Source organism: Trichomycterus rosablanca, chromosome 7 (genome assembly GCF_030014385.1).
Source record: "Trichomycterus rosablanca isolate fTriRos1 chromosome 7, fTriRos1.hap1, whole genome shotgun sequence".
In the NCBI taxonomy this organism is placed as follows: Eukaryota; Metazoa; Chordata; class Actinopteri; order Siluriformes; family Trichomycteridae; genus Trichomycterus; species Trichomycterus rosablanca.
This window is the reverse complement of record NC_085994.1, coordinates 12,052,952-12,080,101: the sequence shown is the minus strand read 5'-3', so window position 1 is coordinate 12,080,101 and position 27,150 is coordinate 12,052,952. Positions and strand designations below refer to the sequence as shown.

Here is a 27,150-nt window from a genome sequence, read left to right as displayed (position 1 = left end):
AGTCTAGTCTAGCACTCATCACAAAAGTTGACCTTGACTAAAAAGTTTTGTTGGGGAGTATGGGCAAATGTCTGATACAGTCTGATGTAAAAAACTTTTATATGTATAGGTTTTGACTTTTAAAGTGGTTTAAAGATTTTTATTTTTAGGGACGATTTCATAGTTTTTGTCTATGTATTCTAAAACTCACTCATTCTTGTGAGCCTTGTATAAGCTTTGTCATAAATTGTGGTTGACCCAGTTCCATATATATGATGGAATGGATTGTAAAGTCTAAACGAAGCAGGAAAAGTCATTTCTGACCAATTTCCTTTTTTACAATTAGTTCTTCAAGCTGCATGTCACACAGTTATGCTGAAGATGAAGTATTTTATTGTTCTCAAACGTTGCTGGTAGTGCTGTTGTGGTTAAAAGCAGGTCACTAGGCTAATTTTATGCTCTCCAGTGGCTGCACGCATGTGCACTGATATGTAGGCCAGGCCAGTTATGTAAGCAATGCTGTATGACTAAGCAAAGAAAATGTTTATTATCAACCCATTTTATCACAAACTACAGGTCACATATGTAGAACAATCGTCATATTTTATCATTCTGTGAAATTAATTTAATTTATTTGAGCAAAACATGGATTCTTGGCTAACAAATCTGCTTCATAAAAAATATATATACTAATATTTGAATCAAGCTCAGGAAATGTAAGGAAGTGTGTTAGAAATCAAGGTGGTTGTATAATGGAAACATGCCAGCTGAGAGGTTAGTTTTGTAACTGGTCCACATTCAGCTTTGCTGTCTGGCTTTTAATTAGGACTTTGCTGGCAGACAGTCTTTCGGCTTAGCATTAGTCTGAACATTTGGGACAGGGCGAGACAGGTTGGAGGTTAACCGGGCCATTGAACATGTCCTGATATTAAATAAATAATCAATGTGTCCTGTTTATGGTCTGTGGACATGTAATTAATGTTCAGAAAAAGGACAAACGTGCAATATGTGCAGTGAGCTTTTATAAATTAACAGGTATTTGAGTTGAAGCAAAGAGGGGGTGTTGCACAGCTTCTAAATGTTCTTCCCATGCCTCTGTAGGTTTTTGTATATACTTATTTCACCTCCTCAAAACATGGCAGTTGGTGGAATGGCAAGAATTTAATTAGTGTGTAATTTTGGCTGTGTTTTTTGGGGTGGACTTAGACCTGCTTTGATCTTGATCAGCCATAGTTTTATTACCGCTTCAATGTTTTTGGACAGTGTTTTACTTAAACAAACATAAACTACCTAATATAAGAAATAATCACTGTAATTTCTCGTTTTTTTGGTCTTGGATTTAAAATAAATAAACATAAAGTGTTTTTTATTCAGTTTCATTACAATGTCAGGTTAACAAGGTGGACACATTTTTAGGGAAACAAGTGAACAGTATTCTACCATTTGTAATCAGATATAGAATTGTATTATTTTGACACTTTTTAGGATAAAACTTGTTGCAGGTCCTTTTCTTATTTAGCTATGCTGAATAACAGTAACACAATTGCTTTATAATTATTAAGAGATATCTTTCCCATTGTCTTTTTTTTCTTTGGCTATTGGCATTTAGACAGCTTATTATCTATCAACATGCAGATGTTAAAATTAGGAATCTTAATGATTAACCAGTTAGATAACTAGCAAAGAAGTCATTGTTTGATTAATGTCGTAGGTTAGAAATGTCATTTAATTTATTTCCAACAGCTGATGTTTGGTTTAAACTGAAAGCTACTGATCCCTGAAAAAACCCTTGTTGAGTAAAAAAACCGACAAAGGCTCACTTGGAAGCTCTGCAAGTGTGATAAGACAGAAAGAAAATGATCACCCTTAATACTTCCAGCAGTGACCCTGTAGGACAGTGGAAGATTCCACCGTTAACAAAGATTTCTTAGTTAGAACATAGGAACTGGTCTAACTCAGCTAGAACTGGGTTTTGGACATTATACAATGTAATTGACACAGTTTTTGTCACAAACAACGCTTTTCAGTAACATTCCATTGTAGCAGTATTCTAGGAATACTTGAATATGACTACTGTCAATCATGCCCTAAATATACTGTATCTACACATTCTAAGTCTCAATAATCTTTCTAGGGTAAATGACACATTCAAACACATTCAAAAACTTGACCAGCTGCTGTTTAGTACCAGCAGCCATTTCAGGTCACTCCAATCACATTTTATTCCAATTCTAATGTTTGATGTGAAGGTTAGCTAAAGCTCTTGACTCTTGTCTGTTAGATTGTATGCATTGTGTTTCTGACATGTCTGGCTGATTGGATGAGTACATGAAAAAGCAGGTGTTCCTAATAAAGTGTTGGTAGGTGTTGGAGTCCACTTAAACATTTACCCATTAAAGGGTGCAACATTGACCCACATAAGTGATCCATTAATACTTCATATAACCGACTTCTTACAATTTACTTTTTTTTTGTTGTCTGATCGTATCTGATTATGTACAAGGTAATTGGAGGAGGTGGTGGTATTTTTTCACTTGAGAATTATCTTGTTTATTAATAACCATGGTTGGCACAGTTGCACAGCAGGTTGTGTGGGTGGTGCACTATTCGACAGTCCTGGGGGATTTTAGTTTAATTCTTGCCTCCACATAAAGTCTGTGAGATTTGGCATGTGGTTCATATATCTGTTTGGTTTCTTGCTTTTTATGTCTTGATCCGACCTACCAGAAACATGAATAGGCATGAGGGAGTAAGTGTGATGCTCTGTAACTGATTTGTGCCCTGTCCTGTGTGTGTACCCACCTTGCACTCAATACACCTGAAATAGGCTTTGGACCATGACCCTGATCAAGAATTTTTATACATGATTTTTATTCAGATATTTAGAATACTTTTAGGCTTGGGAATATACATCCAGCTCACCTATTTGTTTAAAAATACACACATTTTAACTGGATTTGTTGTGTACTTGGACTTTAGATTACTAATGTATGCACCATCATAGGCACATACCAGGGTTAGAGTTTTCTAACTCTAGAGAGGCTGCTCCCTGTATTTTAGTGGTCACCATAGTAGATCATTCTGGTTTACTGATTTTGGCACAATTTTTACACCAGATGCCCTTTTTGATGCAGCCCTCATATTTTTATCCAGGCTTTGGCACAGGCAGGTGCACTTCCCAATGGCTTGGCTGTTCGGCCATATCCCCTTTCAGACGCATTCAAGCATAAATGTGTAGCTGCCCAGAGCAACCATATACAGTGTATCACAAAAGTGAGTACACCCCTCACATTTCTGCAGATATTTAAGTATATCTTTTCATGGGACAACACTGACAAAATGACACTTTGACACAATGAAAAGTAGTCTGTGTGCAGCTTATATAACAGTGTAAATTTATTCTTCCCTCAAAATAACTCAATATACAGCCATTAATGTCTAAACCACCGGCAACAAAAGTGAGTACACCCCTTAGTGAAAGTTCCTGAAGTGTCAATATTTTGTGTGGCCACCATTATTTTCCAGAACTGCCTTAACTCTCCTGGGCATGGAGTTTACCAGAGCTTCACAGGTTGCCACTGGAATGCTTTTCCACTCCTCCATGACGACATCACGGAGCTGGCGGATATTCGAGACTTTGCGCTCCTCCACCTTCCGCTTGAGGATGCCCCAAAGATGTTCTATTGGGTTTAGGTCTGGAGACATGCTTGGCCAGTCCATCACCTTTACCCTCAGCCTCTTCAATAAAGCAGTGGTCGTCTTAGAGGTGTGTTTGGGGTCATTATCATGCTGGAACACTGCCCTGCGACCCAGTATCCGGAGGAAGGGGATCATGCTCTGCTTCAGTATTTCACAGTACATATTGGAGTTCATGTGTCCCTCAATAAAATGTAACTCCCCAACACTTGCTGCACCCATGCAGCCCCAGACCATGGCATTCCCACCACCATGCTTGACTGTAGGCATGACACACTTATCTTTGTACTCCTCACCTGATTGCCGCCACACATGCTTGAGACCATCTGAACCAAACAAATTAATCTTGGTCTCATCAGACCATAGGACATGGTTCCAGTAATCCATGTCCTTTGTTGACATGTCTTCAGAAAACTGTTTGCGGGCTTTCTTGTGTAGAGACTTCAGAAGAGGCTTCCTTCTGGGGTGACAGCCATGCAGACCAATTTGATGTAGTGTGCGGCGTATGGTCTGAGCACTGACAGGCTGACCCCCCACCTTTTCAATCTCTGCAGCAATGCTGACAGCACTCCTGCGCCTATCTTTCAAAGACAGCAGTTGGATGTGACGCTGAGCACGTGCACTCAGCTTCTTTGGACGACCAACGCGAGGTCTGTTCTGAGTGGACCCTGCTCTTTTAAAACGCTGGATGATCTTGGCCACTGTGCTGCAGCTCAGTTTCAGGGTGTTGGCAATCTTCTTGTAGCCTTGGCCATCTTCATGTAGCGCAACAATTCATCTTTTAAGATCCTCAGAGAGTTCTTTGCCATGAGGTGCCATGTTGGAACTTTCAGTGACCAGTATGAGAGAGTGTGAGAGCTGTACTACTAAATTGAACACACCTGCTCCCTATGCAAACCTGAGACCTAGTAACACTAACAAATCACATGACATTTTGGAGGGAAAATGACAAGCAGTGCTCAATTTGGACATTTAGGGGTGTAGTCTCTTAGGGGTGTACTCACTTTTGTTGCCGGTGGTTTAGACATTAATGGCTGTATATTGAGTTATTTTGAGGGAAGAATAAATTTACACTGTTATATAAGCTGCACACAGACTACTTTTCATTGTGTCAAAGTGTCATTTTGTCAGTGTTGTCCCATGAAAAGATATACTTAAATATCTGCAGAAATGTGAGGGGTGTACTTACTTTTGTGATACACTGTATATAGCTTTAGATTCTTACTGTTACTAAAGTACATTTGTATGTAGTCCTTGTTTAGTTAAACCTTTTATGTGTACACAACCCTACTGCACATGGCCCTGAAATACAGAGCCAGAATGTATTCTGACTGTTAAGTCCCCAAGCCCAAACCTAAATGGCTTTACTTAAGTATTAACCTCCCAAGTTAGTCATGTTTTTTTCAGATACCTAAATCAACGATTACCTGACAGGTGAGAGATTAGGGCACTTAATATTCATGAACGTTTAGTACCTTTGTAGTGGTCAGCTCATGAGTTAGTCTGTACACAAGCAGGTGTCTGGACAAAAAATATCCGAAAACCCATTCATTCCCAGATGGGCAGTTAATGAAGAAAGCTAGGAATGGAAGCTTGGCAGCTGTATGTTAAAGTCACAGCATGGTATAAATGTGATACTGTTTAAAGCATTAGGGTTTTAATCCTGGAACAGTTCAAGATTTTATACTGCACTGTATAATCTCTTTCAATCTTTTTTTGTTTAAACCAACAAAAAAAACGTATTCAAATTATTTTTACATAACAAAAAACTGCCATTATGACAAGGGAGTATAAAAGGGCTTTGTAAGTAGCCTAATTTCAATTTAAAAATGTAAGGAAAACTAAAGAAAAACTAAACTAAAAAAATTTTTAACATTTTTTTTTTTTCAACAAAATCCACTGTCAGTACAGCAGAAAAAGATTTGTTTTATGATCTTGGGTTTGTGTTTGCAGATTTCTCCTTCAGTGCCTAGACGATCTTGACTCCAATCTCTGGAAACTCAATTCCCGCCTTTTTGTCATTAGAGGTCAACCAGCCAATGTTTTTCCACGTCTCTTTAAGGTAAACGTTTTTTTTAAGAAATTCTGTTTGGACGTGGTTTTTTAAAAACCACCAGTACTTTTTTAAATTTTAATACTTTCTGCCCTTCAGGAGTGGCAAATATCCAGGCTGACATTCGAGTATGACTCTGAACCGTTCGGAAAGTAACGTGATGCTGCTATTAAAAAGCTTGCAATGGAGGCTGGGGTGGAAGTCATCGTCAAGATCTCACACACGCTGTACAACTTGGACAAGTAGGTGTTCTTCAAAGTCTTACTCTTTTATATGCATCATGTTTTATTATCCATTCATCCATCCATCTATGCACAAAACCCCATTTCTGGAAAAGTTGAGATGTTTTGTAAGATGCAATGAAAATGGGAATCTGTGGTTTGTATATTTACTTGAGCCTTTATTTAACTAACAAAAGTGAAATTATGTTTCATTTTTTGTGCTGATTTCATTAACTGTATTGTATTTTATGTAAACAATTTTACAAATGTAAAAAAAAAACATTTGTAGAAACATTTCACAACACTATTAAGCAAGGAGAAAAGCATAAATTATATGTAGAAATGCTGCTGAGTTCTCTGGCTTCTTTCTTATCTCAGATGAACTGATGGTTGGTTAGATAAGTCTACATTTCAGCTTGTTTCAGGGGAAAAACCAACATTGAGTTTTCTGTGCTCAAAAAAGACCATCCAGACTGTTCTCAGTCTGCTTCTGTTCCAACTTTTTGGAGAGTGTTGCAGACATCAGATTCTAAATTTGTTTATATTTATAACACACAATTAAATTGGTCAGCGAAAATATTAAAAAACTTTGTAAAGGTTCAGGAGCAATAAGGTTTAGCATGGGAAAGGCATCTTATTGTAGATTTTGAGGAGTTCTTATTTCAAAATAGTAAAATTTTCTGGAAATCTCTGTCTGTAATTCTTATAGATTTGTTGCATATTGTGGAAGATGGTTAAGGAGTCGAAGGATGGTAGTAGCATTTTGAAGTCACAATGTCATTAAAAGTACAATTAGATACGAGTTTAATGACCAGATCAGATGAGACAACAATAATAATGGTCATAAAATCAACTATTGACTTTTTTTTCACTGTGCTGTCTTTCAGAATCATCGAGTTGAATGGAGGTCAGCCACCCCTTACCTACAAGTGTTTCCAGACTCTGATCAGCCGCATGGACCCACCAGAGATGCCAGTAGAGACCTTGTCCAGTGCTTTTATGGGCTGTTGTGTCACACCTGTCTCTGAAGACCATGGAGACAAATATGGTGTGCCTTCTCTGGAAGAGCTTGGTGAGATAGCAAATTATGACCCAATATTCTACTTTAAATTATTTAAGCTTTCAAAAAAAAGGAGTGTAAGTGTACATAATCTAGGGCAAGTGTACATAATCTGACAGCAGCAAGTTTCCTGTTTTTTGGCCCATCTGAGATGAGCTTAGGCCCAGAGAATTTGGCAGTGTTTATGCTTGAAATAGATTATTACTTCTGTCCCATATCTACAAAATACAATCAAGTTGGCCAGTCAAAACATTAAACATCATTTCTTTGTCATTTAAGGAAGTAAATTAAGTTCAATGTAAGTTCAATTTAAATTTATTTATTGCATTTTACAACTTTTCCTGTGTTTTAATAATAAATTTGACTGTATGCGTGTATAAACAAGTACAACTTTTTAATGTTCATGTGTAGGGTTTGACACAGAAGGACTGCCTTCTGCTGTTTGGCCAGGTGGAGAGACAGAAGCACTAACCAGGATAGAGAGACACATGGAAAGAAAGGTACAATATGTTCTGTAGAATAATATAACACAAATGAATCATTATTGTATGGTCTGTCAACAAACATTTGACCATCAGTTCAGAATTAAAAACTTAATGTATGCTGCCATGTTTGACATTGTTTGGTTACTGCTAATAAAAATTTTGTTGCTCTCTTTACTTCTTTTTGCCAGGCTTGGGTGGCAAACTTTGAGAGACCAAGAATGAATGCTAACTCCCTCTTGGCCAGCCCTACAGGCCTGAGCCCCTACCTCCGCTTTGGCTGCCTATCCTGTCGCCTGTTTTACTTCAAGCTCACAGACCTCTACAGAAAGGTGCTCCCATACTCGCAGATGATCATATTTTTTGGATTAACAGAGTTGTTTTGGATAAAGAATATTTTATCAAAGACATTGTCTTAAATATTTCATACTGTGCCATTCACCATCACAGGCATCCAGTTAGAAATGACTAAATAAACTGTTGTTTGGTGTTTCTTTTATGTAGGCAGTTTGGCGTTCAATTCACTGAACTCTTTTCAGCTAGGATAAAACCACAGGATGTCAGAAACCATATTGCTGTTGTTAGCTGTGCTGCCCCACTTACCTTGTTTCTGAGAAATCACCTTTTTCGACAACAACTGATGGAACTAGGTTTTTAAACTAGTTTAGTTGTCGTTAAGAGGTTATAACTTTACTAAGAGGTTAGAAAAAGTATGTGATGTTTTATTTGTAATCAGTAATTATGCAGAAAACAGCAGAATAGAGGCATCTTTACTGAAAATCTGAAAGACACAAAAACTAAGAAGTAAAGGTTTTTGCCATGTGATGTCTGCCTAATATAATAATACAATTACAAACAATAATTAGTAATTAAAACAATAATAATAATAACATTTTTTTTTAATTATTTTTTTTATTATTGTCAACCAACTACTAGGGCAGTTGTAGACTAGTGGCTAAGGTACTGGACTAGTAATCGAAAGGTCACTGGTTCAAGCCCTACCACTGCCAGGTTGCCACTGTTGGGCCCTTGATCAAGGCCCTTAAATCTCGATTGCTTAGACCAGGGGTTTTCAACCTTGTTAGGCATGCGCCCCCCCTTCGTGTGCCGAGCACGAGTCCCCCCCCCAAGACCCCTGGCTTAGACAATATACTGTCACAGTACTGTAAGTCGCTTTGGATAAAAGCGTCTGCTAAATGCCAAAAATGTAAATGACTACAATAAAAACAAAAACAGCTTTTTATGTTAGTCTTGGGATTTAGTAATACTTATCAGTTATATTCCTTCTAGGTAAAAAAGACCAGCACCCCTCCCCTCTCTCTCTATGGCCAGCTGCTGTGGCGAGAATTTTTTTATACTGCTGCAACCACCAACCCACGCTTTGATAAGATGGAGGGCAACCCCATTTGTGTACGCATACCCTGGGATAAAAACCCAGAGGCTCTAGCTAAGTGGGCTGAAGCCAAGACCGGTTTCCCTTGGATTGATGCCATTATGACCCAGCTGCGGCAAGAGGGCTGGATTCACCATCTGGCACGCCATGCAGTGGCCTGCTTCCTTACCAGAGGAGACCTGTGGATCAGTTGGGAGGAGGGCATGAAGGTACATTTCATATGTCAACATATAGTGGATTAAGAAAGTATTCAGATCCCTTGATAATTGCAATTTTACTCATCAGCTTACAATTAGGACACATTTTTATTCTACTTATGCAATTCCCCCTTTTCTCCCAATCTGCTTGTATCCAGTTACCTGGTATCTTTCCCACTGACCAGGGAAGGCTGTACCTAACACTTGTGTGCAATTGCCAACCACTTCTTTTCACCTGCAAGAGGCGGGTTAATTCAGGGATCAGCCCCTTTGTTAGCAGTTAATTTTTTTGGGATTTGTCTCAACAAGCTTTGCACACCTGTATTTGGGCAGTTTATACCATTGTTCATAGTAGATACTTTAAAGCTCCATCAGATTGGATGGCAAACGTATGTGAACTGCCATTTTCAGGTCTCTCCACAAAGGTTTGACTAAGTTTAAGGCTGGGCTTTGGCTAGGCTAGTTAAAGTACGCAGTGGTAGCTCAGCGTTTAAGTACTGGACTATTGATCAAAAGTTTAGTGGTTCATGCCCCAGCACTGCCAATTTGCCACTGCTTGGTCCCTAAGCAATGTTATTAAACATTGCATTGTATTCAGTCACAATTGTAAGTTTAATTCTTTAAGATTTCAGAAATATGATCATGCTCTGTATGCTTTAAATAAAATAAATAGTTCTTGGTGGTGAGCTCAGAATTTTAAAACCTGCTTGTTTGGGTTTATAATGCATAAACCTGAAGTAATTGTCTAGTTTATAACAGTAGCTATGATTAACAGGTTTTCGAGGAGCTTCTGTTGGATGCAGACTGGAGTGTAAACGCAGGCAGCTGGATGTGGCTGTCCTGTAGTTCATTCTTTCAGCAGTTCTTCCACTGCTACTGTCCGGTCGGCTTTGGTCGCCGCACTGACCCTAATGGTGACTACATCAGGTTGGTAATGTTTCCAAACACATACCTAGGTCGGTAGTTACACACTGACAGCTGAGCGGCAAGCCAGGAATTTATAACTTGAATCGTTTAAGGGTAAACACCGTGTAGTCACTGCAGTTGGATAACTAACAGTTGGAAAGATTCATGACAGCATGGGTTAGTTGGGTAGAATTTATTTAAATTTATGGAACTACAAATGTCTTGGGTTATTTTCACAAGGACATTTTCTGTATTCCTCATATACCATATGATTCATGTTGAGGGGTAACATGCAGTATTTTGGATATTAATAAAACACTACATTAGTCATTACAGTGTTCAACAACAGCCTTATTAAAAATACTTTAATTTATTTGTGGCTTTTGGTCCTGGCCAAAGCTACCAATGGAAATCTGCCCTGTATACCACTGTATACACCAAGGCTAAAAGAATATATACAGTTGAGTAAGATGGCATTTGTTTGTTATTTTAATGCCTGTTGTGTTTTCAGTTTTAATATTGATTTTTCTGGAAAGCCAGTTGCTTATGAGCAACACAAATGGCTCAATAACATCCAGCTGGTGCATCTAGCCAGCACACTTCTGTACTTACAATGGGAAAATTAGTATTCCAGCATTGTTGGTTCTTACTTATTGGACTACAAATGTTTCCTGCCCACAAACATCCCTAATAAGTGCAAATCAGTGTGTTTTAATGTATCACGGAAATGTCCTTCTGAGTGTATCTATACACAAACTATAGGATACATTTATTTTATGTTACAAAAATATTCACCCTAACTTGTTACTTGTGCAAACATTATTGTTTGAAGTTCTTTATTGTGTTCTTTGGGATTGGGTGAAAAGTTCAGCTTTTCCTTTCCCCTTTGTAAATTGTGGTTGATTGCTTTTAAGACGAAAGCCATTCTTAGCCAAAGTATTTGGAAGCCTGTTAGCTGTGGTTGTGGTTGAAGCTTGATGCTTGGCAATACAATAGCCTGTTCTTTAGCTTGGTAGCATCTCGTTTCATCAAAATGGATTTTAACCGCTTGGAAATGTGAAACCTGGCCTGTATTTAATGCATAAGGGGCCTCAATGATGCTTTCCCAAAGGTCATTATGGGAGGCGGGGTCCAAAGCCAGAAATAACATTTTTATCTAGCTTTGAGCACCTCCTCTTTAACAGACTATTTATGAAATGTGTAGTGGTGCTCTTGGTGTTAAATGCAGTTCTGCCTGTGCAAGAGAGCAAACAACTGTTAGGGTTTTGTTTTGGCTTTCATCACCACAGACCAAATTGACTTCTCAGCCTGATGAACAGCAATCGTACAACGTCTTCATGCGTTCCACTGCATGTAGTGGCCTTCCTAAACACACCCAGTGCCCATGTTCATCCTCCTGGTTCGGTTAGCTTTCATTCCTTGTTCAGCCAGGATCCGAATGGTCCTAGCAAAAGGGTTGTGGTCCCTTTTGGTAAACGAGGGGGCTACCTAGCATCAGAGGACAGTATAATGTGTTGCTTGTCTGGCAGCTAGCAGGTTTCTCTGCTTTGGCTTGGGATCACTGTCGTCTCAAAAGCGATCAGGCAGGGGCAGGGAGTGAACCTGAACCTCTTACTCAGCCCTGGTTTTCAGTTGGTCAAAATGGGTGGGATGAGACTAATAATGTGTTTGATCTGCCGTAGACTGGGCGGGTGGGAAGGGCTGGTCACTGCCTCTGCTTTCTAACGCATGTTATAGTAGGAATCTCCGTAGTGTCTCAGCACAGGCAGGAACTGTTGGTTTAAACTGCGCCCGTTTTTACTCGAGCGTCACGGTGCCATCGACCACCCTCTGTCCAGACTCTGGTAAGGTGGAACATGTACAGGGGTTGGACAAAATAACTGAAACACCTGGTTTTAGACCACAATAATTTATTAGTATGGTGTAGGGCCTCCTTTTGCGGCCAATACAGCGTCAATTCGTCTTGGAAATGACATATACAAGTCCTGCACAGTGGTCAGAGGGATTTGAAGCCATTCTTCTTGCAGGATAGTGGCCAGGTCACTACGTGATGCTGGTGGAGGAAAACGTTTCCTGACTCGCTTCTCCAAAACACCCCAAAGTGGCTCAATAATATTTAGATCTGGTGACTGTGCAGGCCATGGGAGATGTTCAACTTCACTTTCATGTTCATCAAACCAATCTTTCACCAGTCTTGCTGTGTGTATTGGTGCATTGTCATCCTGATACACGGCACCGCCTTCAGGATACAATGTTTGAACCATTGGATGCACATGGTCCTCCAGAATGGTTCGGTAGTCCTTGGCAGTGACGCGCCCATCTAGCACAAGTATTGGGCCAAGGGAATGCCATGATATGGCAGCCCAAACCATCACTGATCCACCCCCATGCTTCACTCTGGGCATGCAACAGTCTGGGTGGTACGCTTCTTTGGGGCTTCTCCACACCGTAACTCTCCCGGATGTGGGGAAAACAGTAAAGGTGGACTCATCAGAGAACAATACATGTTTCACATTGTCCACAGCCCAAGATTGCACCATTGAAACCGACGTTTGGCATTGGCACGAGTGACCAAAGGTTTGGCTATAGCAGCCCGGCCGTGTATATCGACCCTGTGGAGCTCCTGACGGACAGTTCTGGTGGAAACAGGAGAGTTGAGGTGCACATTTAATTCTGCCGTGATTTGGGCAGTCGTGGTTTTATGTTTTTTGGATACAATCCGGGTTAGCACCCGAACATCCCTTTCAGACAGCTTCCTCTTGCGTCCACAGTTTAATCCTGTTGGATGTGGTTTGTCCTTCTTGGTGGTATGCTGACATTACCCTGGATACCGTGGCTCTTGATACATCACAAAGACTTGCTGTCTTGGTCACAGATGCGCCAGCAAGACGTGCACCAACAATTTGTCCTCTTTTGAACTCTGGTATGTCACCCATAATGTTGTGTGCATTGCAATATTTTGAGCAAAACTGTGCTCTTACCCTGCTAATTGAACCTTCACACTCTGCTCTTACTGGTGCAATGTGCAATTAATGAAGATTGGCCACCAGACTGGTCCAATTTAGCCATGAAACCTCCCACACTAAAATGACAGGTGTTTCAGTTTCATTGTCCAACCCCTGTAGGTAGGTGGCTTTTCTCTGTCCCTGGGACTAGGAAGAAAAACTTAGAGCTACAAGACTGGAATTTATGTAGGATTTTACTGGAGTTCTCTGTATCTTATGGTGTTTTGTAGTGGTGTTGTGAAACATGTATTAGTATTGAAATAAATCAACAATGAGTGTAGTCAAAATTGTTAAAAACATTATAAAGATTGTCTGGTACATATTAAAAGAAACAGTCATTTTTAAAAGGAAACAATTAAATTTCCTGCAGTAGCTAACATATTTTTGATATGCAACATATTATTTGGTATTCAAAGCATATAAACAATTGATTACTTGTAAATCTAGATGTGAATAGTACTTTTCTAAAATGGAATCCTGACAACGATCACGTGTAGCAGCTTCAGTATCTATGCTGAGACTCTGCGATTTAATCTGTCCCTGTCCTTCCAGACGATATTTACCTGTTCTCAGAGGTTTCCCGGCTAAATACATCTATGATCCATGGAACGCCCCGGATTCAGTGCAGGCTGCAGCAAAGTGCATCATTGGTATCCATTACCCAAAGCCTATGGTAAACCACGCGGAGGCCAGCCGCCTTAATATCGAGAGAATGAAGCAGATCTATCAGCAGCTCTCCCGCTACCGAGGACTTGGTAAGATTACAAAAGATCTACTCGCAAAAAAATTACTTGTAAACAACAAGAGTCCCTAGCATCAGCATGTGTTAACATTAGTTACGTATATATATATATATATATATATATATATATATATATATATATATACAGTGCCTAGCAAAAGTATTCGGCCCCCTTGAACTTTTCAACCTTTTGCCACATTTCAGGCTTCAAACATAAAGATATGAAATTGTAATTGTTTGTGAAGAATCAACAACAAGTGCGACACAATCGTGAAGTGGAACGAAATTTATTGGATATTTTAAACTTTTTTCAGAAATAAAAAACTGAAAAGTGGGGCGTGCAATATTATTCGGCCCCTTTACTTTCAGTGCAGCAAACTCACTCCAGAAGTTCAGTGAGGATCTCTGAATGATCCAATGTTGACCTAAATGACTGATGGTGATAAATAGAATCCACCTGTGTGTAATCAAGTCTCCGTATAAATGCACCTGCTCTGTGATAGTCTCAGAGTTCTGTTTAAAGCGCAGAGAGCATCATGAAGACCAAGGAACACACCAGGCAGGTCCGAGATACTGTTGTGGAGAAGTTTAAAGCCGGATTTGGATACAAAAAGTTTTCCCAAGCTTTAAACATCTCAAGGAGCACTGTGCAAGCGATCATATTGAAATGGAAGGAGTATCAGACCACTGCAAATCTACCAAGACCCGGCCGTCCCTCTAAACTTTCAGCTCAAACAAGGAGAAGACTGATCAGAGATGCAGCCAAGAGGCCCATGATCACTCTGAATGAACTGCAGAGATCTACAGCTGAGGTGGGAGAATCTGTCCATAGGACAACAATCAGTCGTACACTGCACAAATCTGGCCTTTATGGAAGAGTGGCAAGAAGAAAGCCATTTCTCAAAGATATCCATAAAAAGTCTCGTTTAAAGTTTGCCTCAAGCCGCCTGGGAGACACACCAAACATGTGGAAGAAGGTGCTCTGGTCAGATGAAACCAAAATCAAACTTTTTGGCCACAATGCAAAACGTTATGTTTGGCGTAAAAGCAACACAGCTCATCACCCTGAACACACCATCCCCACTGTCAAACATGGTGGTGGCAGCATCATGGTTTGGGCCTGCTTTTCTTCAGCAGGGACAGGGAAGATGGTTAAAATTGATGGGAAGATGGATGGAGCCAAATACAGGACCATTCTGGAAGAAAACCTGTTGCAGTCTGCAAAAGACCTGAGACTGGGACGGAGATTTATCTTCCAACAAGACAATGATCCAAAACATAAAGCAAAATCTACAATGGAATGGTTCACAAATAAACGTATCCAGGTGTTAGAATGGCCAAGTCAAAGTCCAGACCTGAATCCCATCGAGAATCTGTGGAAAGAGCTGAAAACTGCTGTTCACAAACGCTCTCCATCCAACCTCACTGAGCTCGAGCTGTTTTGCAAGGAAGAATGGGCAAAGATTTCAGTCTCTCGATGTGCAAAACTGATAGAGACATACCACAAGCGACTTGCAGCTGTAATCGCAGCAAAAGGTGGCGCTACAAAGTATTAACGCAAGGGGGCCGAATAATATTGCACGCCCCACTTTTCAGTTTTTTATTTCTAAAAAAAGTTTAAAATATCCAATAAATTTCGTTCCACTTCACGATTGTGTCCCACTTGTTGTTGATTCTTCACAAAAAATTACAATTTCATATCGTTATGTTTGAAGCCTGAAATGTGGCAAAAGGTTGAAAAGTTCAAGGGGGCCGAATACTTTTGCTAGGCACTGTATATATATATATATATATATATATATATACAGTGTATCACAAAAGTGAGTACACCCCTCACATTTCTGCAGATATTTAAGTATATCTTTTCATGGGACAACACTGACAAAATGACACTTTGACACAATGAAAAGTAGTCTGTGTGCAGCTTATATAACAGTGTAAATTTATTCTTCCCTCAAAATAACTCAATATACAGCCATTAATGTCTAAACCACCGGCAACAAAAGTGAGTACACCCCTTAGTGAAAGTTCCTGAAGTGTCAATATTTTGTGTGGCCATCATTATTTCCCAGAACTGCCTTAACTCTCCTGGGCATGGAGTTTACCAGAGCTTCACAGGTTGCCACTGGAATGCTTTTCCACTCCTCCATGACGACATCACGGAGCTGGCGGATATTCGAGACTTTGCGCTCCTCCACCTTCCGCTTGAGGATGCCCCAAAGATGTTCTATTGGGTTTAGGTCTGGAGACATGCTTGGCCAGTCCATCACCTTTACCCTCAGCCTCTTCAATAAAGCAGTGGTCATCTTAGAGGTGTGTTTGGGGTCATTATCATGCTGGAACACTGCCCTGCGACCCAGTTTCCGGAGGGAGGGGATCATGCTCTGCTTCAGTATTTCACAGTACATATTGGAGTTCATGTGTCCCTCAATGAAATGTAACTCCCCAACACCTGCTGCACTCATGCAGCCCCAGACCATGGCATTCCCACCACCATGCTTGACTGTAGGCATGACACACTTATCTTTGTACTCCTCACCTGATTGCCACCACACATGCTTGAGACCATCTGAACCAAACAAATTAATCTTGGTCTCATCAGACCATAGGACATGTTTCCAGTAATCCATGTCCTTTGTTGACATGTCTTCAGCAAACTGTTTGCGGGCTTTCTTGTGTAGAGACTTCAGAAGAGGCTTCCTTCTGGGGTGACAGCCATGCAGACCAATTTGATGTAGTGTGCGGCGTATGGTCTGAGCACTGACAGGCTGACCCCCCACCTTTTCAATCTCTGCAGCAATGCTGACAGCACTCCTGCGCCTATCTTTCAAAGACAGCAGTTGGATGTGACGCTGATCACGTGCACTCAGCTTCTTTGGACGACCAACGCGAGGTCTGTTCTGAGTGGACCCTGCTCTTTTAAAACACTGGATGATCTTGGCCACTGTGCTGCAGCCTAGTTTCAGGGTGTTGGCAATCTTCTTGTAGCCTTGGCCATCTTCATGTAGCGCAACAATTCGTCTTTTAGGATCCTCAGAGAGTTCTTTGCCATGAGGTGCCATGTTGGAACTTTCAGTGACCAGTATGAGAGAGTGTGAGAGCTGTACTACTAAATTGAACACACCTGCTCCCTATGCACACCTGAGACCTAGTAACACTAACAAATCACATAACATTTTGGAGGGAAAATGACAAGCAGTGCTCAATTTGGACATTTAGGGGTATAGTCTCTTAGGGGTGTACTCACTTTTGTTGCCGGTGGTTTAGACATGAATGGCTGTATATTGAGTTATTTTGAGGGAAGAATAAATTTACACTGTTATATAAGCTGCACACAGACTACTTTTCATTGTGTCAAAGTGTCATTTTGTCAGTGTTGTCCCATGAAAAGATATACTTAAATATCTGCAGAAATGTGAGGGGTGTACTCACTTTTGTGATACACTGTATATATATATATATATATATATATATATATATATATATATATATATATATATATACAGTGGGGCCAAAAAGTATTTAGTCAGCCACTGATTGTGCAGGTTCTCCTACTTAGAAAGATGAGAGAGGTCTGTAATTTTCATCATAGGTACACTTCAACTATGAGAGACAAAATGAGAAAAAAAAATCCAGGAAATCACATTGTGGGATTTTTAAAGAATTTATTTGTAAATTATGGTGGAAAATAAGTATTTGGTCACCCAAGTATTTGGTAACTTCTTCTTTAAGAAGCTGTTCTGTCCTCCACTCGTTACCTGTATTAATGGCACCTGTTTGACCTCGTTATCTGTATAAAAGACACCTGTCCACAGCTTCAAACAGTCAGACTCCAAACTCAACCATGGCCAAGACCAAAGAGCTGTCGAAGGACACCAGGAAGAAAATTGTAGACCTGCACCAGGCTGGGAAGAGTGAATCTACAATAGGCAAGCAGGTTGGTGTGAATAAATTGTAAGAAAATGGAAGACATACAAGACCATTGATAATCTCCCTTGGGGTCAAGATCTCATCCCGTGGGGTCAAAATGATCATGAGAACGGTGAGCAAAAATCCCAGAACTACACGGAGGGACCTGATGAATGACCTGCAGAGAGCTGGGACCAAAGTAACAAAGGCTACCATCAGTAACACACTACGCCAAGAGGGACTCAAATCCTGCGGTGCCAGGCGTGTCCCCCTGCTTAAGCCAGTACATGTCCAGGCCCATCTAAAGTTTGCCAGAGAGCATGGATGATCCAGAAGAGGATTGGGAGAATATCATGTGGTTAGATGAAACCAAAATGGAACTTTTTGGTAAAAACTCAACTCGTCGTGTTTGGAGGAAGAAGAATGCTGAGTTGCATCCCAAGAACACCATACCTACTGTGAAGCATGGGGGTGGAAACATCATGCTTTGGGGCTGTTTTTCTGCAAAGGGGACAGGACGACTGATCCGTGTTAAGGGAAGAATGAACGGGGCCATGTATAGTGAGATTTTAAGCCAAAACCTCCTTCCATCAGTGAGAGCATTGAAGATGGAACGTGGCTGGGTCTTCCAGCATGACAATGATCCCAAACACACCGCTCGGGCAACAAAGGAGTGGCTACGTAAAAAGCATTTCAAGGTCCTGGAGTGGCCTAGCCAGTCTCCAGACCTCAACCCCATAGAAAATTTGTGGAGGGAGTTGAAAGTCCGTGTTGCCCAGCGACAGCCCCAAAACATCACTGCTCTAGAGGAGATCTGCATGGAGGAATGGGCCAAAATACCAGCTACAGTGTGTGCAAACCTGGTGAAGACTTACAGGAAACGTTTGACTTCTGTCATTGCCAACAAAGGTTATGTTACAAAGTATTGAGTTGAACTTTTGTTATTGACCAAATACTTATTTTCCACCATAATTTACAAATAAATTCTTTAAAAATCCTACAATGTGATTTCCTGGATTTTTTTTTCTCATTTTGTCTCTCATAGTTGAAGTGTACCTATGATGAAAATTACAGACCTCTCTCACCTTTCTAAGTAGGAGAACTTGCACAATCAGTGGCTTACTAAATACTTTTTGGCCCCACTGTATATATATATATACATTTTTGTTACCTTTGGATTGGAATCTCACTTAAAATGGTGGAATACCCTACGTAGTGCACTTCACAGGAACAACTGGGGTGAATGGAACGCTCCTACAGAGCTGTTATTTGCATTTATTCAGTTTGCGTCACAAAGATGATGTATCAATGAAACGCTTGATTGGCTTTCTAACGAGTTACTTCACAACCTGAAAAAATAACGGATTATATTCCTAATGGGACAACACTTGGTTATAAATTTAATAGCATCTGGAAGAACATAAGCTAAGGTTGTCTCGGACTCTAGCCTAAAGACTCGTGACTTGACTCGGACTTGTACTTTGTGAACATTTCTGACTGATAGTTGCATGTTGTGTGTTTGGCTATTTTCACAGTGAATACATTGCAATGCACTGGCTCAGTAAATAATAATAACCCCTCTTTTACAGCACCAGGTATAGCCACTTTACTAATTGCTGTTTGTTTTTAATGTTCTAAAAGCCTATTTTGAGAAGCTTAGACCATGTGATTTAGCTGCTTGCATTTAAGACAATGACATTAATCACATCAATAAATTTTAATTATGTGCTACTCTATTTATTTCTCCTATATTTCCTACTCTATGCACCTTTGTCAGGTTGTCTGATAGACTTTGCTCTCAACTGTAAATAATAAGGGAACTTTACAAAATATGTTATTAATTTAAACAGGACTTCTGGCCTCAGTACCATCTACACACAATGGGAATGGGAACGGGATTGCGTACTCTCCAGGTGAACAACACTCTGGGACCAACACATCAGGTGAGATATTTATGTGTCTCATTTTGTGTCTGTTCTTTTAGAATCTGTCAACAAGAAATTTTAGCCACCACCATGCCCACTTGTAGGGTATATTGCTGTTGCCTCTGTATGCCGTACTATTCATTCTCCAAACGTACTTCTGGGCATTTTCGGCCAATAATTAAATCTGACTATAAAACTTTTCTCATAATGGCTTTGTAATTAGCAACAAACTTAGATTAAATTTAAGGTTTTCAGTTTTAGAGCAGACGATTCTTTGTACAACCTCCAAATGTAGAGGTCTATTGTGGTATTTTTTAAAATATGTCAATAAGATACATGCAGCAACCTGCAGAACCCAGTGAAATGAACATTGAACAGAGGTCTTTTGCCAGGGTCAGAAATAAAACTTGTCTGGACAAAGCGGTATATGTTCCAATCATCAAAGAAATAAAACAGATGCAGAAACTATTAAAATCACAAGATAAATACAATAGGTCACATTTAATCTAAAAAGGATGTGTATATGGAAGCAAAAACAAAGTGAGCAGTCAGCACTTACTGAGAATGTACTGTATATAAAAACGAAAGGTTAAAATTCTTACCTAATTTAGCAAGAGTTGAACTTGATCAAGTATACATTGTCAAAATGGTTAAAAATGTTTTGCTCACACTTTGACAGCACCCACCATGTTGGGAAGCTCCGTTGCCAGTGGAAACAGGACTGGAAGCATTCTGCTGAACTTTGACAGTGAGGAGCATCAGGGACTGAGGTCAATCCAGCAGCAGCAAAGACAGGGTAGGAATTGAGCATTAGTCTGATGACATTAAAATCTTTTATCATACCTTTGTATTTATTGTCGCATTTTACAGTTTGGTTTTAGAGCAACAATCTTACTGAACTCCTGAATTTTAGCGCGTCCGATTGCCTGATTGCATCATGCTTCCCCTCCACTAATGCCGGCCCCGGCTCTGATTGAGGAGAACAAAGCTAACCCACACTCCCTCCGACACGTGGGCAGCAGCCGTATGCATTTTGTCACCTACACTAGACAAGATCAGCTGCGGATCAGCTCTGTGTACGGAGAGACACACCCTGATCAGCGCACTCTTTCCCCGCCCCTGTGCAGGCGCCATCAACCAGCCAGCAGAGGTCGTAGTTGCATCAGTCATGAGAGAGTCCCTATCCGGCAGGCAGAGCTGAGACTCGATACGATGTATTCGAGATCCCAGCTCTGGTGTGTTAGCGTGTGGTGTGCGCCACCTAAGAGGCATTATCTGTTTTGAATGTTTTTGTGTAACATTTACAGGGGTTGGACAAAATAACTGAAACACCTGTCATTTTAGTGTGGGAGGTTTCATGGCTAAATTGGACCAGTCTGGTGGCCAATCTTCATTAATTGCACATTGCACCAGTAAGAGCAGAGTGTGAAGGTTCAATTAGCAGGGTAAGAGCACAGTTTTGCTCAAAATATTGCAATGCACACAACATTATGGGTGACATACCAGAGTTCAAAAGAGGACAAATTGTTGGTGCACGTCTTGCTGGCGCATCTGTGACCAAGACAGCAAGTCTTTGTGATGTATCAAGAGCCACGGTATCCAGGGTAATGTCAGCATACCACCAAGAAGGACAAACCACATCCAACAGGATTAACTGTGGACGCAAGAGGAAGCTGTCTGAAAGGGATGTTCGGGTGCTAACCCGGATTGTATCCAAAAAACATAAAACCACGGCTGCCCAAATCACGGCAGAATTAAATGTGCACCTCAACTCTCCTGTTTCCACCAGAACTGTCCGTCGGGAGCTCCACAGGGTCAATATACACGGCCGGGCTGCTATAGCCAAACCTTTAATCACTCGTGCCAATGCCAAACGTCGGTTTCAATGGTGCAAGGAGCGCAAATCTTGGGCTGTGGACAATGTGAAACATGTATTGTTCTCTGATGAGTCCACCTTTACTGTTTTCCCCACATCCGGGAGAGTTACGGTGTGGAGAAGCCCCAAAGAAGCGTACCACCCAGACTGTTGCATGCCCAGAGTGAAGCATGGGGGTGGATCAGTGATGGTTTGGGCTGCCATATCATGGCATTCCCTTGGCCCAATACTTGTGCTAGATGGGCGCGTCACTGCCAAGGACTACCGAACCATTCTGGAGGACCATGTGCATCCAATGGCGGTGCCGTGTATCAGGATGACAATGCACCAATACACACAGCAAGACTGGTGAAAGATTGGTTTGATGAACATGAAAGTGAAGTTGAACATCTCCCATGGCCTGCACAGTCACCAGATCTAAATATTATTGAGCCACTTTGGGGTGTTTTGGAGAAGCGAGTCAGGAAACGTTTTCCTCCACCAGCATCACGTAGTGACCTGGCCACTATCCTGCAAGAAGAATGGCTTAAAATCCCTCTGACCACTGTGCAGGACTTATATGTCATTTCCAAGACGAATTGACGCTGTGTTGGCCGCAAAAGGAGGCCCTACACCATACTAATAAATTATTGTGGTCTAAAACCAGGTGTTTCAGTTATTTTGTCCAACCCCTGTATTTGTGTATCATTCAATTACAAAATATTTGTATTTTTTCTTCTAATTACAAATGTTTACAAGAACAGTACTAACATATTTTGCCACCATAAAAATATTATGTGGACTCAAAATATAAATAAAAGAAACGTAATACCTAGCATGATATAAATTGCATGAATACATGTTAAACATGCCGTTAAATCAGGAAAAAAAATAAAATAAACAAATACAAATATTTAGTTCGTTTATGTATCAGTATGTATGTATCATGTTAAATCTTTGTTTTCAGATCAGTTTAGTGTTAATAATGGGATTCATTTATTACAGGATATTATCAAATGCCTGACCAAGGCCACGTCACAGCCAACAGCAGTAACATCTACCAGTCAAACTTCTCTAAAGAATTAGCAGGTCCTCAACAATCAGGTAACAAGCAAAGACAGCTGCCAAAAAAAGAAACATTCATTGTGCACTGTGCTGTTTGGGAATGTCTGTTTTAAACAGCAGGACTCGTTACAGGTAAAAGAGAACGAGAATCAGAACGAGATGCTGAAGGTAAAGAGGATGCACTCTCCAACTCTCATAAATTACAGCGATATGTTGCGGAGCTCACTTCTGTTCATGGCACCACTGTGAACCAGCCTAGTATGGTAAACAGAAAAGTCTCACATTAGCTAATTTCACATTCTCAACCAGCCAAATAACGGTCTTGTTATGAACTTTATATTTATTTTAATTTGTTTAATTTATTTTTTTTAAAAGAGCTAGAGTGACAAATCAGAGTGAACACGACATCACCAAACCACCGCATACTTTTTTTTTGTTAGACCATCTGTTTTTAATAAAAAATAAAACAACTTAAATGGTCAGTTGCACACCTGTGAATTATAAAAATCTAGTCTTTCCCCTTGGTATTTAACTGTTTTGGTAAAAGCTTTGTTTTAAAATTAGGTAAAAGAGGTAAAATGCAGATCATATTGTATCAATATCCTGTAAAATAAAAAAAACCAATTTTAACGTTTACAAAACATTAACATTTATTTTATTAGATAAATAAAAAAAACTTGAACCCCCAAATAAATTATTTTGTAAATATTCCCCTTTTACAGCTAAATAGTATTTTTGAAGATAAAGTTAAATGACTTATGACAAAATGCTATGAAGGTTTATGACTGTGTCATTCCCCCCAACATATTATTGGCATAGGTTGTCAATTAATTTATATGTTTTTTTTACATTAAGATGTTTCATTACTGTAGAACAGTTTTTTTACATTTGTAAAGTCAATAATAAAGATGCATTTACCATTTTTTTTTACCATGTTCAGCATTACTAAACATAAGTCTCCTTTCTGATTGAAGCTGTTTGAACCTGCAGGTGCCTAAAATTAAGCAGGTTAAGACATTGCTATAGCTGGTGAAAAACAAAGGAATAATAAAAGATATAGATCTTTACTTAATTATAGAGCTTACTTAACAGCTTACACTTGTGCTACAGTCCAGCTGCGTATTTATTTTTACATAAGAATGTTCACCACAGTAAATCAGTGTATGTATTTAAATGCTTTCTGCTGTTTGTGGTCAACTATTCAATGTGTTGTGTTAAGAGCATTCATGTCTGTAAATTACTGTAAACTGTATTTTTGTGGGGGTTTCCCATAGAACATAGTATTTTATTTATTTTTCCCAATTTGCCCATACAGTAGTTTAAATTTCTATAGCGTCAAATCTGGCATAATAGATGAGTGTAATTGCTTTCCACATTTTCTATAATTATGTAGTCCAGTTGTATCTAAAGTTTATTTTTCCTCTGCATATACCAAAATGATTAAGTGGATAAACAAAGATGCCTTGGAAAAAAACATTTTAAAAGTCACAATTGTAACACATTCATATTTGTAAGTAAAAGTAGTAAAATTGCACAAATCCTGTTATTTCTGCTGAGCTGTTTTTACAAATTTTTTGAATCTGTTACTAGTCAGGTATTGTCAGTCCACTAAAAGGTTTACAGAAAAATCAGTCCAGATGACATAAAACAGCTGTCTCTGTACATAGGCTCTGAACTTTCTGCTTAGCTGACTTTCAGATGTAATTAATGCAAATTGTGCTGAATCTGTGCTTGTGCTGTTCTTCAACATGCTGCTGGCATAGTTGCTGTACAGTGATGTGTGTATAAAATGGACTGTTAACTACAAGCTGTAGAGATTGGCTTCATCTTTATATGTTGACTATACTTTTAAATGCTTTGTGCTGGTGTAATCTTCTGTATTTGACACAGTAAAATTACATTCTTTCTCATATCTGATGTTTCTTAAGTCTTTGTTTTCTCAAGTCATTGTGCAAATTAGGTTGATAATAGTAGTAAACTATTTGAAGTTTTCTTTGCCTTTTTTCTTGTCTGGACTTTCTGATTTTGAGAAGGTACTGCAAGTCAAAGCAACTCAGATCACTTTTTTGCCATACTTAAGTTTGATGTGAACATTTACTAAGCTGATGCCACATGATTGGCAGAGTCATTCCTAATAAAATGACTGGTGAGTGAGAATACATATGCAATAAGTTTCTGATGAGTATATCAAATCCATGTTTTCATTTGTCATTTGTAAAGGTGCTTTAATGTGAAAAATATGAAGGAATTGCCATGAACATCTCACAAATGTGCTTTTGAATAAGGCCAATTACACTGTCAAGTTTATATAATTATAAAATATATATATAATTATATAAAGATTTAACTTTTTCCACTTCAAATGTTATAATTATAATTTGTAATGGGAAACTTTGTGTTTGGAAAAAGTAGATGTGTTGTCTCAGAATTTTGTCCCCCACTATATATAGCCTTCACATCCGTATAAAATTTCATTTTTCCTTATTTTGTGTTCACTCATTCACTTTCTAAACTGTTTATCATCAGGGTCAGGGTTGTGGGAGTGCTGGAGCCTTATCCCAGCTCTCAATTGGCGCAAGGCACGCAGAAACACCCTGGGCGATTCGCCAGTCTACTGCACGGCCGACATACACACGAACGCATATCTAGGGGCAATTTTATATTTCCAGTCAACCTGACTGCATTTCTTTGGACTGTGGGAGGAAACCGGAGCACATAGAAGGAATCCAGACCACTCCACCTGGGATTCAAACCAAGGACTTTCTTGCTGTGAGGCTTATCTCCCAGAAAGTCTCAGAAAGTCTGCTCTGGACAGCTGTTTTTACTAACAAACTACAAACACTATTCTGCTATATTAACAGTTACTTATTTAATGCGCTAAATAATAGTTAAACCTGATATGTAAATATTAGTAGATGTTTATGTGCCATTGTACTAATTGGTCATAAAAACAGTACGCTTATTATTATTATTAAATTGTTATTATTTTTATTATTATTATGATTGTTATTAATAACAATTTTACATGCATTCTTAATTATTTAAAGGACCTTTAGGGCATTAATCTAGAGCAGGGGTCATCAAACTACGGCCCGCTTTAATTTGACCGGCCCCTTTAACCACAGCAGCAATACATGTTGTCTGGCAATCTTCGAACTCACAGTATTATAACGGGGAAAAAATAACAGAGGAAACAAAAATTGGCCACAGCGATCCAACAGGTGGCGCTCCAAGCATGAGGGCAGTGATTGGCGCATCAATAGAGAGATGAGTGACCGCAGCCACTGAACTGTGTTGTGGGATTTCGTTATGAAAATCCTCGTGTCCTGTGTTAATTTCATTAAAGCTAATTCTTTTAACTACAGGCAGTTTCAGGAATTCTTGTCTGAGCTGAAGATGTGCTTTACTGAGATCCGCTGGCTGAGTCGGGGCGAGTTTTGAAATGTTTTAACGTCCTGCTCCCGGAGATCAACGCATTTATGCATCCAAAATCAAAACTCAAGCACATTGTTTAATTTTTATGCTTCTTTTTCCATTGCTCCCCGATCTCAATAAAACATGCACTCAAAGTAACTACCGTTTTCGGGAGCATCTGTGTGCAGACTTTTTCGAAGTTGAAACACCTTAAATCTCCAACCAGATCCAGACTCACTGATCAACATTTATTAGCTATTATGACTGGCAGTAACAAATATGGAACCTGACGCTTACACTCGTCAGGCAAAAGCAGGCTTACAGTTCACACTGATTTTTTAAGGAAACACTGTATGAGGTAGGATAATGGATATTATTAAAATAAATAAAATTTCTGCATTATCATTATGAAGTATAATTATACAGAGCACAGACAATACATCCAGTATACATAGTAAATAGCTTTTTTGGGTGTGTTTACTATTTCACCTGCGGTCCGGCCCCCCGAAACACTGAAGAGCAGTAATCTGGCCCTTTGGTTAAAAAGTTTGAGGACCCCTGATCTAGAGGTAGGCTATTAGGGGTAGTTGAAATGTTGCTTTAAATATTAGATGCCGCGTGAGGGCGCTGTTGATGTAAAATCACCGGTAGAAAAAAGTATGAGCCTGATAGAGATTAAGTTTGCATGTTCATTCAATACCAATAATTTATTAAAAGCCATTAGTTGAAAAATATTATAAATACTTGTATTATTAATATTATAAATACACATATTATAAAAAATATTATAAATATAAATACAAATATTATAAATACACATTACACAAAGCTAGTGAGCAGAATATGTTTATTTTTAGATCTCAATATTATTGGGGGTGTTGGGAGGTGGCGTGTCATATGTATCAATATGCCAATGTATTTTGTGTATATTGTATATGTGTGTGTTGCCACATGGTTGAATGTCATCCTTTTCCAGACTGTGATCCTGCCTAACAGTGTTCTCAGGTGATGCTGGACCAGGATGATGTGGTTAGTAAAAATGAGTAGTTGGATTATTGCAAAACAACAGGTGTAGAATGTACAATGTAAAAAAGTTTGGATAAAAGTAATTTAAAGCATAAGAACATGAAAGAAAAGAAAAAGAAAACTAAGGAAAAAATAACATGATTTTGTATTTATAAATGTTACAAATGTACAAATTTCTAGATAAAATAATGGCTTTAATATTTTTGTTTATTGGAGTTATCT

The 27,150-nt window shown here is 39.3% G+C and overlaps 1 protein-coding gene across 1 annotated transcript in view; it reads left to right on the top strand.

Annotated features, from left to right (window-relative positions):
• Positions 1 to 23,006, top strand: part of cry3a (cryptochrome circadian regulator 3a) — a 28,929-nt gene extending 5,923 nt beyond the window's left edge. Inside the window, 12 exon segments of the mRNA XM_062998403.1 lie at positions 5,629 to 5,737; positions 5,828 to 5,970; positions 6,837 to 7,021; positions 7,421 to 7,509; positions 7,683 to 7,823; positions 8,782 to 9,093; positions 9,857 to 10,008; positions 13,545 to 13,747; positions 19,494 to 19,586; positions 20,248 to 20,364; positions 22,429 to 22,527; positions 22,621 to 23,006. Coding sequence (XP_062854473.1) covers positions 5,629 to 5,737; positions 5,828 to 5,970; positions 6,837 to 7,021; positions 7,421 to 7,509; positions 7,683 to 7,823; positions 8,782 to 9,093; positions 9,857 to 10,008; positions 13,545 to 13,747; positions 19,494 to 19,586; positions 20,248 to 20,364; positions 22,429 to 22,527; positions 22,621 to 22,775 — 1,798 coding nt within the window. The 3' untranslated portion in view covers positions 22,776 to 23,006.
• The last annotated feature ends 4,144 nt before the right edge of the window (positions 23,007 to 27,150 follow it).